This window comes from Rhinoraja longicauda, chromosome 35 (genome assembly GCF_053455715.1).
Source record: "Rhinoraja longicauda isolate Sanriku21f chromosome 35, sRhiLon1.1, whole genome shotgun sequence".
Taxonomy (NCBI): domain Eukaryota; kingdom Metazoa; phylum Chordata; class Chondrichthyes; order Rajiformes; family Arhynchobatidae; genus Rhinoraja; species Rhinoraja longicauda.
This window is the reverse complement of record NC_135987.1, coordinates 19,140,059-19,154,471: the sequence shown is the minus strand read 5'-3', so window position 1 is coordinate 19,154,471 and position 14,413 is coordinate 19,140,059. Positions and strand designations below refer to the sequence as shown.

At 43.2% G+C, this 14,413-nt stretch overlaps 1 protein-coding gene across 2 annotated transcripts; it reads right to left on the bottom strand.

The window, feature by feature from the left end:
• Window positions 1-2,550: 2,550 nt before the first annotated feature.
• On the bottom strand, window positions 2,551-13,065 carry rps24 (ribosomal protein S24). Of its 2 annotated transcripts, XM_078428412.1 has the most exons (7): window positions 12,986-13,065; window positions 7,880-7,945; window positions 6,296-6,505; window positions 6,098-6,208; window positions 4,916-4,935; window positions 2,849-2,882; window positions 2,551-2,623 (listed from the first exon to the last, which is right to left on the bottom strand). In XM_078428412.1, exons 1-5 carry the CDS (start codon window positions 12,986-12,988, stop codon window positions 4,930-4,932), a joined length of 396 nt encoding a protein of 131 aa, XP_078284538.1. In that variant the 5' UTR covers window positions 12,989-13,065; the 3' UTR covers window positions 2,551-2,623; window positions 2,849-2,882; window positions 4,916-4,929. The 2 variants fall into 2 exon arrangements, with proteins under 2 accessions (XP_078284538.1, XP_078284539.1); XM_078428413.1 differs by lacking the exon at window positions 4,916-4,935.
• Between the last annotated feature and the right edge of the window lie 1,348 nt (window positions 13,066-14,413).

The following is a 14,413-nucleotide window of genomic DNA, read 5'->3' as shown; positions in this document are numbered from 1 at the left end:
AGGACAGGCAGCATCTCTGGAGAGAAGGAATGAAGAAGGGTTGAAACCCGAAGTCACCCATTCCTTCTCTCCAGAGATGCTGCCTGTCCCGCTGAGTTACAATACAATATATCTTTATTGTCATTGTACCCAGGGGTACAACGAGATTGGGAATGCGCCTCCCATACGATGCAATAATTTAAGTAATTTAGACAACAGCAACCCAACGAAACAAATGTAAGTTTTAGACAGGGTAAAGTGCAAGTTGATCTATGCGTTGTGACCATCCGGCTCAGCAGGACCGGTTCATAGCAGCTATGGCCCTGGGGATGAAGCTGTTCCTGAGTCTGGAGGTGCGGGCGTAGAAGGCCTTGTATCGTCTGCCCGATGGAAGGAGTTCGAACAGACTGTTGAAGGGGTGTGAAGATGCTGGTGGGTTTTCTGAGGCATCGTGTGTTGTAGATGCCCTCCAAGTCTGGTAGCTGTGTTCCGATGGCCCTCTGAGCTCTATGGACTACCCGCTGTAGAGCTTTCCTTTCTGCCTCCGTGCAGCTGAGGCACGGAGTACTTGACAGTACTCCAGTTTTGTGTCCATCTTTGTTTCTTTTATTATTTATTGAGTCGTTTGCAAACCTGTTGAGTTGCTGCAAGTAAGAATGTTATTGTTTTGTTTCAGCACACAATAAAATATTCTCGACTGCAATGGAAATATCAAATACACAAGAGCAAGGCTTTACGATGAGTGGGCAACTTTAAAAGGAAATGCACGGGGCAAGTAATTTTTGTACACAGGGGGTATTGCATGTCTGGTATACGCTGCCAGGTATGGTGGTGGAGGCAGATACAATAGTGGCATTTCAGAGGCTTTTGGAAAGGTACATGGATATGCAGGGAATGGAGGGATACGGATTATGTTCAGGCAGATAAGAGTTGGTCTTGGGCCGAAGGGCCTGTTTCTGTCCTGTTCCATGGTCCAAAAGGTCTCAATAGTATAGACGGCTCGTGACAGGGTGGAACTTGTAGAAGACAATAGACAATAGGTGCAGGAGTAGGCCATTCGGCCCTTCGAGCCAGCACCACCATTCAATGTGATCATGGCTGATCATTCTCAATCAGTACCCCGTTCCTGCCTCCCCATACCCCCTGACTCCGCTATCCTTAAGAGCTCTATCTAGTTCTCTCTTGAATGCATTCAGAGAACTGGCATTCACTGACTTCTGAGACAGTGAATTCCACAGATTTACAACTCTCTGACTGAAAAAGTTTTTCCTCATCTCCGTTCTAAATGGCCTGCCCCTTATTCTTAAACTGTGGCCCCTGGTTCTGGACTCCCCCCAACATTGGGAACATGCTTCCTGCCTTTAACGTGTCCAACCCTTTAATAATCTTATATGTTTCGATAAGACCCTCTCTCATCCTTCTAAATTCCAGTGTATACAAGCCTAGCCGCTCCAGTCTTTCAACATTCGACAGTCCTGCCATTCTGGGAATTAACCTAGTAAACCTACGCTGCACGCCCTCAATAGCAAGAATATCTTTCCTCAAATTTGGATAGATTCAAGGTGCCACTGTTTAAAAGTAAAGTGGCATTGATTAACGGCAGAGTTTAAATGAATATTTTCCCCCGAGGGCTATGCATGTGCTTGGAATTCTCTTCCTCAAATGCAGATGCAGTAAATGTAGCCCAAACTAATAAAACCAACAAAAAGGCAGCCAATATCTACGACTCACACCAATCCTGGCCATGTTTTATTTTCACTCCCACCAACAGGAAGATGGCACAGGACCCTGGGAAACCATGACCACTACGTTGAAGAACCGCCTTTTCCCAGCAACCGTCATGCTCTTGAACGCCGCACCACACTAACCTCCGCGACCATGAATCTGACCTGTGATTACCTATTACCTAACACCACCTAATATTACGGTTACTAATTTATTGAATGTTTTGATTGTTATACATTAGATGAAAACCCGCGTCAGTGACAGGGCTGGCTGGCGTACAACCACAGGGAAGGCGGTCAGCAGCTTTGAGGACAATCGCTGAAGCCGACTCGTTAGTGCCGGAGACAGGAGGAAGGCTGCAGCTCTAAATCCCCCCAGCGGCCTTCATGTGCCCCCACTGCTCCTGCGTGTGTGGCTCACGCATCGGACTCCTGGGCCACACTGGATCCCACAAGGACACGAGACTGTATAGCCATGTTATGGTCGTCTACAACCTTATTATCTCTGTGTATTGCATTTACAGGCCTGATAGCTGGTGTTCCATGTTGCTACATACCACAATGAAACACTCTTGACTATCTTGCTTGACATAAGCAACCGACCCACTAGCTGCAGGCCAACTGATCATTATCAAATACCATCCCACAACAAATTTGCACAATAAACCATAATCTTAGAAAATTACCATTGCTGCACTATTTATATTGGCCAGAACAAATGTATTCTATCCAAAATAATGCCACAAACTTTTTTTATCATAAGTTAATATCTTTTATGTACATCCTCAGCAACTCAAACCCATACACATTAAAAAAAATCAGCACTACATAACCAAGAGAGGACAACTTTCCAATTTTTATAGCATTTATTTGAGCACGAGGACAAATAATCAGAGATGACGATCCATGGTTAAATCAGCCTGTTGGTGAAAAGAAATAAAATTAAAGTCTGCATCTTAAAAAACAACTGTCTGACAGTTCTGTAATGCTCAGGACTGCTTCCTCAAAAACTGAGCAAAGCTACAAATTTTGCAATTTTTAAATACATTTTTGAAACAGCAAGTCGCCACACTTCATTTAATAATACCTCTTCAACAAGTTATGCCATCTCATGAAACAATCAACAAGTTCAGTCAAATACTCACGTTTCAAGGAACCTTCACAAGTACTGTCACGTTACTATAGAAATATAGAAAAATAAAATAACCACATTGAGTAATATTTCTTGCTTTGTCATCATTTATTAGAGAAAATGCTTTCTCTAAATACCACTGCAGGTGGCCCCTGTGTTATGGCCAGGTTATGGAGGCTAATCAAAGCTATCCAAAAATCTGAGATATACCAAATAAAATTAAATGAACACAAAATGAAAAATAAATGGCAAATTTTGTCTCATCATATTTTATCCACTTGCATTTTTTGATGCATGCAGATATTGTGGCAAGTTTTGTTTTTGAACGCAGGGGTCACCTGTATACACAAACATGAATGAAGGGAATAGAAATAATAATCATAAACTAAATTACAAAGTCACAGCTCTGGTGTACAATATCATATACACAATCAATAATTAAAATCAGCATGACAAATTCTGGCACAGAAAGCTTTGCAGGAAAGAACAAGGATTTAAAACAAAAGCGAGACAGAAAAAGGCATTCTCAAGTTATCAAGACTGTAGTGTTTCAAACAAGAAGCAAAATTTGAACTCTCCAAGAGTGATTGCGCACATTTGTTGTAAGAAAATTATCATTTAGCTCCAAACATTCAAAAGGGAATTAAATCTAACACAAGGTAGCAGAAAGCAAAAGATTGAAAGCCTTGTATGTGATTTCACACCATGATTAATTTTAAGATGAACTTGAAATAAAGCATGCATAGTTTGTCCCTAAAATGAAAAAACAATTGTATTCCATTCTACCCCAAACTACAGATGAGGGACAGGATTCATTTCACTATATAAGTTGATAAGTTCTAGGAGCAGAATTAGGCCAATCAGCCACTCAAGTCTACTCCACCATTCAATCATGGCTGATCTATCTTTCCCTTGCAACCATTTAATATAACTGCGTTGTTTAAAACAGCTTCGTTTTTTTAGGCTTGTACAACACGGAAACAGGCCATTCGGGCCACAGAGTCCATGCTGGCCATTGATCAGCCTTTCACACGAGTACCATGTCATCCAATTTTCTCACACACTCCCTACACAATAGGGGAGCATTTACAGAAGCCAATTAATCTACAAACATGCACGTCTTCGGGATGTGGGTGGAAACCAGAGCATGCAGAGGAAACCCATAAGGTCACAGGGAGAATATGCAACGGTCAGGCAGCACCCAGGCCATGATTAAACCTGGGTCTGACACCGTGAGGCATCAGCTCTACCATCTGTGACACCCTTAATATGAATGGATCAGTACAAATTATCTCAATATACAAATCTAGAGCTTCTGTTCACTCTAATCTTTATCCTGCATCGCTCAACTCTTTGCACTTAATTATAAATTAATTTCATTTTAGTGTAATTTAATTTTATAGAAGGAAGCCTAGACACATGTGGGTCTGAGTTTTCTCTCTTCTCGTTATGTATAGCGTACATATTATGTATAATGTTAGCTTTATATGAATTAGGAACATAATATTTGTTTGCTTTAATATGAATTAAAACATAACTTTTAGTTCCATGCAGTCTTTGAACAAAATGCCAATTCACAAGATACATTTGCCTCAATTTCATGATGTATAAAAACTATTACAGTTATACTAAACTCTAATTATGGTATAGCCTTGTACTGTATATAGGTGTGAAAGCAGTATCATTTACAATTCCAGCCTATGATAGGTGTTGGAATGTAGCTCAATCAAAATTATTCATACTATCTCAAAACCAGCAAGAATTGGCATGATATTTTGGTAGAGGTTATGCAAGGACAATAAGGTCATAATTATTCAGAATTCCAAACAGCGCAGTAACTATGGCCTTTACTTCTAACATAATTTGAGGATAACTAAACATGGATCTATCTGGGTATCAATACTACTCAAGCCTCAACCAATAAGATGTTGCAGATAATTTTTCGCTTGGCTTTGATCAGAAACGACCTCCAATCCCATTAGAAAAGCAGCATGCAAGGCCTCAAGCAGTGCAACATTAAGCAAGGCAAATCAGTCACGTGCTGTGCGGTTTCAACACACTCATGCATAAGTTTTAGTACCTGCCGCTGATGCTTCATTTCTGAAGGACATTTTCCATAAGAGCAATAAAAAGAGGCAAAACAAAGTTACTGACTGTAATACAGGAGGAACAAGACAGATAAATAAATCTTAAAAGGAGAAGTTGGCAAACAGTTAAGAGCATCAAAATTCACCGTAAAAAGCAACACCTGCCAACTATTTTAGTTGACAAAGTTACACCAGTCACACATTTAGCATGCTGCCAGATTCTTTTTGGGGGTAAAAGAATCAGCAAGAGACATTAATACAGGGATAGCCTTCCTTGGCAGCCATTTTCAGAAGTAGGCGTCACAACCACTCTTTGGGGAATTGTCTCTTTGGGGAAAAAGGCTAGGGAAACCAAGAGACAAGCTCTCCATACACAAGAGCATACTAGAGAGAGCTTTTGCTGTCCACAACGACAGAAAATGTACAGCTTCAACTCAAAAGATTTTTGGACTCCAGTGGAACTCATTACCTGTCAATGTACTCGTCAATATACTCTGAGACGAAAAAGCTGAAGTTGACTGATTTGGTGCAAGGGGCCAAAAGGAATTGTGGGTTATGAAACAGCTGAGCAACCCCTCGCTACATTGCAACACCCCAATATCTACTGTTTTAAGCCCATCGTCAGAAACGTGCTACTTTTTACAACTGAGTCAGTGGGATAAATGTTCACATTGCACCATGCCATAACAATCAATTGTAAAAACACATGTTGTATTAGAGATTCTATTCAGCAGATGAAAATCTAAAGTGATTGGTGAACAGAACACTGAAGTACCAACATGTACAAATAATTTTACCTTCTGTGGTCCAGAGAAGAAAAAGATAGCAAACATGAACAAAAAGAAAGACAAAACTGAAAAGCAAGGTTCTCAAGATGGCAGTACGGTACTTAAAACAAATTTTAATGCAATAACGCCGTCAAACTAACAAACCATAACAAAAACAAATCAATGCAAAATATGAAGCGATTCATAAAGATAGCAAGACAGAGGACCAACAGGTCATTGAAGGAGGCAGGTTTAGAAAGAGTTGTTTGAGGGAGGTAAGGAGGGACATACAGAGAGATTTCATGGATAAACTGATAGGGACGTAGCTGATCAGATAGCTACAAGAATCTAAATTATGATACAAAATGCAGAAGGATTAAATTTTCATTGCTAACAACAGTTTCATACCTTCTTGCCAGCACCAACGTTAGCTTTAGCTGTTCCGCGCACTTTCTTCATTCTGTTCTTTCGTTCCTTTCGCTGTTTCCTGGATACCTTTTTCCTATCCAACAGACCATGCTGAAACACAGTGGACACAAATCAATGAAAATACAGAGCGCAGCATGTATTCCTAAAACTCCAGAGGTCAATAATTTGCTTTCTCACCCTTGCTAGCCTGTGTTTTGGTTCATTCTTCTTCGCGTAATCCAAGGTATCGTAGATCATGGCAAATCCTGTTGTTTTGCCACCTCCAAACTGTGTCCTGAAGCCAAAAACGAACACAACATCTGGTGTTGTTTTGTACATTTTTGCTAACTTTTCCCTGATTTCTGTTTTGGGAACTGTAGGTTTGCCAGGATGGAGGACATCGACAACCTATGTATAAAATTAGAAAATGGGTGAGACCAGAATCGAAAATCATATGATTTCAAGAGCATCGAATTAGTAGTGTAGAACTGCCCAGATATGCTGGGTGCGGTATCAAGAGAGAACACATTAGAAACAGCAAAGAATGACCTCAAAAGGTAGCAATTCTCTCCTAAGTCACAGCTGGTCGAAGGCACCTTTAGAAGGCAACAGAATCAAAATTATTGAAAACACCCAAGTACAATTCTAATATCTATGCGGATATAATCTATAATCTTCATAAGTAATATTTACTGTATATAAATAATGTACACAACCTTGGTAACACCAATGCAACTGCTTCTCAAACTTAATGAATCATTTGTAATAAGGAGTCAACTGTTTCAGGCCAAATCAAATACTGGCTGCCTCATCACCCCCGCATTCCAGGATCATTTCTGACCTCTGGTGCTCTCAGCAAGGAGTCTGCACTCTCTATGACTGCATTTCCTTCTGCATCTCAAAAGCATGCCAGCTGGGCGGACATTTGGTTCCTGTAAATTGCCTCTAGTGTGTAGGTGAGCGTTAGGAATCTGAGGTGGGGAGGGAGAAGCCGATGCACGTATGGAATATAATGAATTAGGATAGACGTTAGAGATACAGCAGGGAAACAGGGCCTTCAGCCCACTGAGTCTGTGCTGACCAGTGTTCACCCCATACACCAGCACTGCCCTGCACTAGGGACAATTTACAACTTACCAAAGCCAATTAACCTATAAAGCTGTACGTCTTTGGAGTGTGGGAGGAAACTGGAGCACCCGGAGAAAACTCACATGTTCACAAGGAGAACGTACAAAGTCCATACAGACAGCACCCATAGTCAGGATCGAACCCGGGTACCTGGCGCTGCAAGGCAGCAACTCTACCGCTGCTTCACTGGGCCACCCCAGCTGCAGATGGGATTGTGAAAATGTCTCTTTTGTGCTGTCCAGTTCATCTACGCGTAAAAAATTGCACAGGAAACTACAGATGCCAGAATCTTGTGCAAAACAATAAAGTGTCGGTGGAACTCAGCAGGTTAGGCTGCATCAGTGGAGGGAATGAACAGATGACATTTCTCCTGAAGAAGGATGCTGATCCAAAACATCACCTGTCCATTTCCTTCCTGGTCTTCCAGCACTTTGTTTTTTGCTTAGTTCACCACCTAAGGGAAAAGTAAGAGCTCTACTTCTGACCCTTGATAAAAAGCAAGCATAACCAAAGCAGCAGGATATCACATCGATAAACTCAATGAAGCAAATGAACGGGTAGAGCCTTAAGCTTGCATTTTTGGAGGAACAAAAAATATCACAAAAGTCCACACCGCCGGCATTTTTAAAGGAAAGACAAAGTATTCCTACTCACCATTTGCTTGCGTTGGAGCAAGCGGTTTGTCATGAACTTTCTCGTTCTGATGGTCACGGTGTCATTCTGTGAAACAAAAAGTAACAAATGGGTCAATGTTTTCCTTAGTCTACCAGATGCCCAATTATTTTCAGTTAACTATCTACACCCTTCGCAAGTAGTCCATCTCCCATTTCCATTGTTCCCTGAATCAGAATAAAACCATGGCAGAATACTTAAGGTACTATGGTCATATCCTTCCTTTCCATACACTTTTTTGCAGGGTCCGGAATGCACTGCAGATGGTGCAAGGAAATACAACAGTGGCATTTAAGATAGGCACATGAAAATGCAGGGAATGGAGGAATATGGATCATATCGTCTGAATATTCCTGAGATATTACTGAAGGGGTTCGACCCGAAACATCACCCGTTCTTTTTCTCCAGAGATGCTGCCTGACTCGCTGAGTTATTCCAGATCTTTGAGTCTACCTTCACGCAAATTAGGCAGATTAGTTTAACCTGGCAACATGTTTGGCACGGCCATTGTAGGCTCAAAGGTTTATTCGCACACTGTCCTGTTCTATATTTGTTTTTGTTCCATAATTCTCTACTTTAAAAGATTCTTCCTGGAACATAGCCCATCAAGTCCCAATGCTTCCAGCAGAGCAGGCCCAGCAGTTCCATTCCCCCACTCTTTCCACAGCCACACAATATAATTATTTGCCTCAAATGCTACACAATTTCCTTCTGAAATACGCAAGAATGTTCCCTTGTCACCTTACACAGAATCTATCGTGACCAGTTTTTGGATGTGTCTCAGAAGTGCATTTGCTTTTTCAAATTGTTCAAAAACAATTCAATAAAAACCAATATTATGAAACAACCTGCTCCTGTAATAACTCTATCCCCTACTCCCAATTCCTCTGTCTACGCCGCATCTGCGCCCAGGGTGAGGTGTTCCATACTAAGGCATCAGAGATGTCCTCATTCTTTAGGAAACGGGGGTCCCCTCTTCCATTATAGATGAGGCTCTCACTTGGGTGTCCTCTATATCCCGCAGCTCCGCTCTTGCTCCCCCTCCACCCATTCGTAACAAGGATAGAGTCCCTCCTGTCCTCGCCTTCCACCCCATCAGCCGTCGCATACAACAAATCATCCTCCAACATTTCCGCCACCTCCAACGGGATCCCACTGCAGGTCACATCTTCCCATCTCCACCCCTTTCTGCTTTCCACAGAGACCATTCCCTCTGTAACTCCCTGGTCCACTCGTCCCTTCCCACCCAAACCCCCCCTCCCGGGTACTTTCCCCTGCAACCGCAGGAAATGCAACACCTGCCTCTTTACCTCCCCCCTCGACTCCATCCAAGGACCCAGGTCTTTCCAGGTGAGGCAGTTTATCTGCACCTCCTCCAACCTTACCTATTGTATCCGCTGTTCCAGAGTTCAACTTCTCTATAAGAAAATAACTGCAGATGCTGGTACAAATCAAAGGTATTTATTCACAAAGTGCTGGAGTAACTCAGCAGGCCGGACAGCATCTCGGGAGAGAAGGAATGGGTGACGTTTCGGGTCAAGACACTTCTTCAGACTGATGTCCAACTTCTCTACATCGGCGAGACCAAGCGCAGGCTCGACGATCATTTCGCTGAACACCTCCGCTCAGTCCGCCTCAACCTACCTGATCTCCCGGTTGCTCAGCACTTCAACTCCCCCTCCCATTCCCAAACGGACCTTTCTATCCTGGGCCTCCTCCATTGTCAGAGTGAGGCCCGGAGCAAATTGGAGGAACAGCACCTCATATTTCATTTGGGCAGTTTACACCCAGCAGTATGAACGTTGACTTCTCCCACTTCAGGTAGTCCCTGCTACCCCTCTCTATCCCCCCCCCCCCCCCAGTTCTCCCACCATTCTTCCTGTCTCCGACTACATCCTATCTTTGTCCCGCCCCCTCCCCTGACATCAGTCTGAAGGGCCGAAATGTCACCCATTCCTTCTCTCCAGAGATGCTGCCTGACCCGCTGAGTTGCTCCAGCATTTTGTGTCTACATTCGATTTAAACCAGCATCTGCAGTTTTTTTACCTACCAATATTATGAGTTGGATTCATAGGTTTACAATAATTAACATCCACTTTTACACCCCAGATTGCATTACAGCAACATAAAACTTTACAAAATACAGGAATAAATATGGCATCATATCTGTTTCTGCCACCTCCCCTGGCAGCTCCTTCCCAGTACTTCTCAATCTGTAAATAAAACCTTGCAAATCTCTTAAAAATCATCCCACCTGGAATCTATGCCCTCTAGTATTTGATTTTTCCACCCTGGGAAAAGACTATGTACTCCATATATGCCTCTTATAACTATGCATTCTCTAAATGGGATAGTGCTAAGACCTTTCCAGTCTGAAGAAGGATCCCGACGCGAAACATCACATATCCATGTTCATAAGTGATAGAAGCAGAATTAGGTCATTCGATCCACAAGTCTACTCTGCCATTCAATCATGGCTGATCTATCCTTCCCTCTCAACCCCAATCTCCTGCCTTCTCCCCATAAGCCTTGACACCCATGCTTATCAAGATAACTGATCTCCAGAGATGCTGCCTGATCCACGGAGCTTCTCCAGGACTTTGTGTCTTTCTTTCCTTGGTAAATCAATACCGGCAGTAGTGCAGTTTGCAGCTTAAACCGTTGGCATTCCCAGTCTAAGGCTGAAGGTAAACCAGGCAAGGCTCGGTCAGATTGCAGGCACCAACAACTGATACTCAGTCATGGTTTGTAAGTAGCCTTGGCCCTGCCCGTCTGGGCACCAGCAGCCAAGGCTCTACCCCAGTCTGCGGTAAAGGCGAGGCACCAGCAACTGCCACTGCCCCAGTCTGCAACTTAGAAAATAGGTGCAGGAGTAGGCCATTTGGCCCTTTGAACCAGCACTGCCATTCAATGTGATCATGGCTGATCATCTAAAATCAGTACCCCGTTCCTGCTTTTTCCCCATATCCCTTGATTCTGTTAGCCCTAAGAGCTATGTCTAACTCTCTCTTGAAAACTTCCAGCGAATTGGCCTCCACTGCCTTCTGTGGCAGAGAATTCCAGATTCACAACTCTCTTGATAAAAAAGTTTCTCCTCATCTCAGCCCGAAATGCCCTACCACTTATTCTTAAACTGTGACCCCTGGTTCTGAACTTCCCCAACATGGGGAACATTTTTCCTGCATCTAGCCTGTCCAATCCCGTAAGAATGTTATATGTTTCTATTCAATAAGATCCCCTCTCATCCTCTTAACTCCAGTGAATACAAGCAGTCGACCCATTCATTCATCATGTCAGTCCCGCCATCCCAGGAATTAACCTGGTGAATCTACACTGCAATCCCTCAATAGCAAGAATGTCCTTCCTCAAATTAGGAGAACAAAACTGCACAACATCAGCAGCCAAGTCTCTGCCTCAGTCTGTGGCAGTAGCAGCACTAGCAGGCACCTCTGCCACCGTCTGTAGAAGGCTCTGGCTCTAAAGCACATGGTATTGGGGGTAGGGTACTGATATGGATAGAAAATTGGTTGACAGACAGAAAGCAAAGAGTGGGGATACATGGGTCCCTTTCAGAATGGCAGGCAGTGACTAGTGGGGTACCGCCAGGCTCGGTGATGGGACCCCAGCTATTTACAATATACATTAATGACTTGGATGAAGGGATTAAAAGTACCATTAGCAAATTTGCAGATGATACAACGCTGGGTGGTAGTGTGAGCTGTGACGAAGATGCTATGTTGCAGGGTGACTTGGACAGGTTGTGTGAGTGGGCCAATGCATAGCAGATGCAGTTCAATGTGGATAAGTGTGAGGTTATCCACTTTAGTGGTAAGAATAAGGCGGCAGATTATTATCTGAATGGTGTCAAGTTAGGAAAAGGGGACGTACAACGAGATCTGGGTGTCCTAGTGCATCGGTCACTGAAAGGAAGCATGTAGATACAGCAGGCAGTGAAGAAAGCCAATGGAATGTTGGCCTTCATAACAAGAGGAGTTGAGTATAGGAGCAAAGAGGTCCTTCTGCAGTTGTATAGGGTCCTAGTGAGACCGCACCTGGAGTACTGTGTGCAGTTTTGGTCTCCAAATTTGAGGAAGGATATTCTTGCTATTGAGGGCGTGCAGCGTATGTTTACTAGGTTAATTCCCGGAATGGCGGGACTGTCATATGTTGAAAGACTGGAGCGGCTAGGCTTGTATACACTGGAATTTAGAAGGATGAGAGGAGATCTTATCGAAACATATAAGATTATTAAGGGGTTGGACACGTTAAGAGGCAGGAAACATGTTCCCAATGTTGGGGGAGTCCAGAACCAGGGGCCACACACAGTTTAAGAATAAGGGGTAGGCCATTTAGAACGGAGACGAGGAAAAACTTTTTCAGTCAAGAGAGTTGTGAATCTGTGGAATTCTCTGCCTCAGAAGGCAGTGGAGGCCAATTCTCTGAATGCATTCAATAGAGCTAGATAGAGCTCTTAAGGATAGCGGAGTCAGGGGGTATGGGGAGAAGGCAGGAACGGGGTAATGATTGAGAATGATCAGCCATGATCACATTGAATGGTTGCAGATATGCTAGGCGGAGGAGAGTGTTAGTAGAATGGTGGTGCTGGCTCGAAGGGCCGAATGGCCTACTCCTGCACCTGTTGTCTATTGCCCCTGTCTGTAACAAGGGCAACAATGGCATAAGTAGATAGATGAATGATGCCAGGCACCAACAACCGAGGCTCTGCCCAGACTGTAGCTGAAGCAGCAACACTAGCAGCCCAGGCTTTAGTAGCAGTTGCCGATGCTTAGGCTTTGCCCCAGTCCGTGACAGTAGTACCAGCAGCCACATCAAGGGCAGGGCACCAGCAGCCACCTCTCCCCCCACCAGTCTACAGCAGTAGCAGCCGAGGCCCAGGTCAGGCTTCATTCACGACCAGTCCCCGGGCACATTAAAACCAACAATCCGACGCGCTGGGGATGAAATGGAGCGGGTATCCTCCGCTGTCGGGGTGGTACTGGGCTGCGGCAGCGATGCCGGGGCAGTGCGGCAGCGGATGGCGGGGATTGGGGTGGGATTGAGCGCGGATGGCGGCCGCCCCTCACTCACCATCTCTGCCGCCGCCGCCGCGCCGCGCTACCAAAGGCTGAAGGACCCCTCGCACGCAAACAAGTCACCTCGGGCACGGCCACGCTGCTGCCTGCTTAAAACTTTTACTTTACTTTCACACTTTTCCATAAGTAAAATATTGTTTGGCAATATACATTAAGTTGAAATTAGTGACTTACTTACATATATAAAAAATATACCTATGGATGTTTGACAACATACACAAATTTGAAATTAGTGACTTAACTTGCATATATTAAAAAAAGTATACCTAAGGGTGTTTGACAATATACACTAAGTTGAAATTAGTGACTTACTTGCATATATAAAAAATATACCTATGAATGTTTGACAATATACACAAATTTGAAATTAGTGACTTATTTGCATATATTAAATATATACCTATGGATGTTTAACATTATACATTAATTTGGAATTAGTGACTTATTTGCATATATTAAATATATACCTATGGATGTTTGACATTATACACTAATTTGAAATTAGTGACACTTGCACATATACAAAAATATACCTATGGGTGTTTGACAATATACATTAATTTGGAATTAGTGACTTATTTGTATCATGAAGAAACTCCAGAGCCGAAAAGCCACTTATCCATTTTCTCCAGAGATGCTGAGTGGCATGGAACTCCCAGGTGCTGGTTTAAACTGAAGATAGACACAAAAAGCTCTCTGGAGAAAGACATAAAAAGCTGGAATAACTCAGCAGGTCAGGCAACATCTCTGGAGAAAAGATTCTGAAGAAGGGTCTGGACCCGAAACGTCACCCATTCCTTTTCTCCAGAGATGCTGCCTGACCCGCTGAGTTACTCCAGGTTTTTGGCGTCTTTCTCCAGAGTTGGTGCCTGATCCAATGAGTTACTCCAGCATTTTGTGTAGACCTAAAACATTTTAACATGCCATTTACCAAAGGCAATAACATTAAGGAAATAATATTATGTACATGGTCATATACAATGTTTATTAAGTCAATGTTTATACCATGCATTGCATTAGTCGTGTAACCGCATAAGTTCTAGGAGCAGAATTAGGCCATTTGGCCCATCAAGTCTACTCTGCCATTCTATCTTTCCCACTCAACCCCATTCTCTAGCCTTCTCATTTAACCATGCATTACATTGGTTGTGCAACAACATTTAACTATACTTGGCATTAGTGTGAAATGACATTTACCCATGCATTGTATTAGTTGTGTCAGGACATTTACCCATGCATTGTATTAGTTGTGTCAGGACATTTACCCATGCATTGTATTAGTTGTGTTACGACATTTAAGCATGCATTGCATTAGTGTGTAATGCAAACAACAACATTGCTGCCACTACACAGTTTTTCACCCAGAGAGTTGTGAATCACAGAAGGCAGTGGAGGCCAATTCACTGGATGTTTTCAAGGGAGA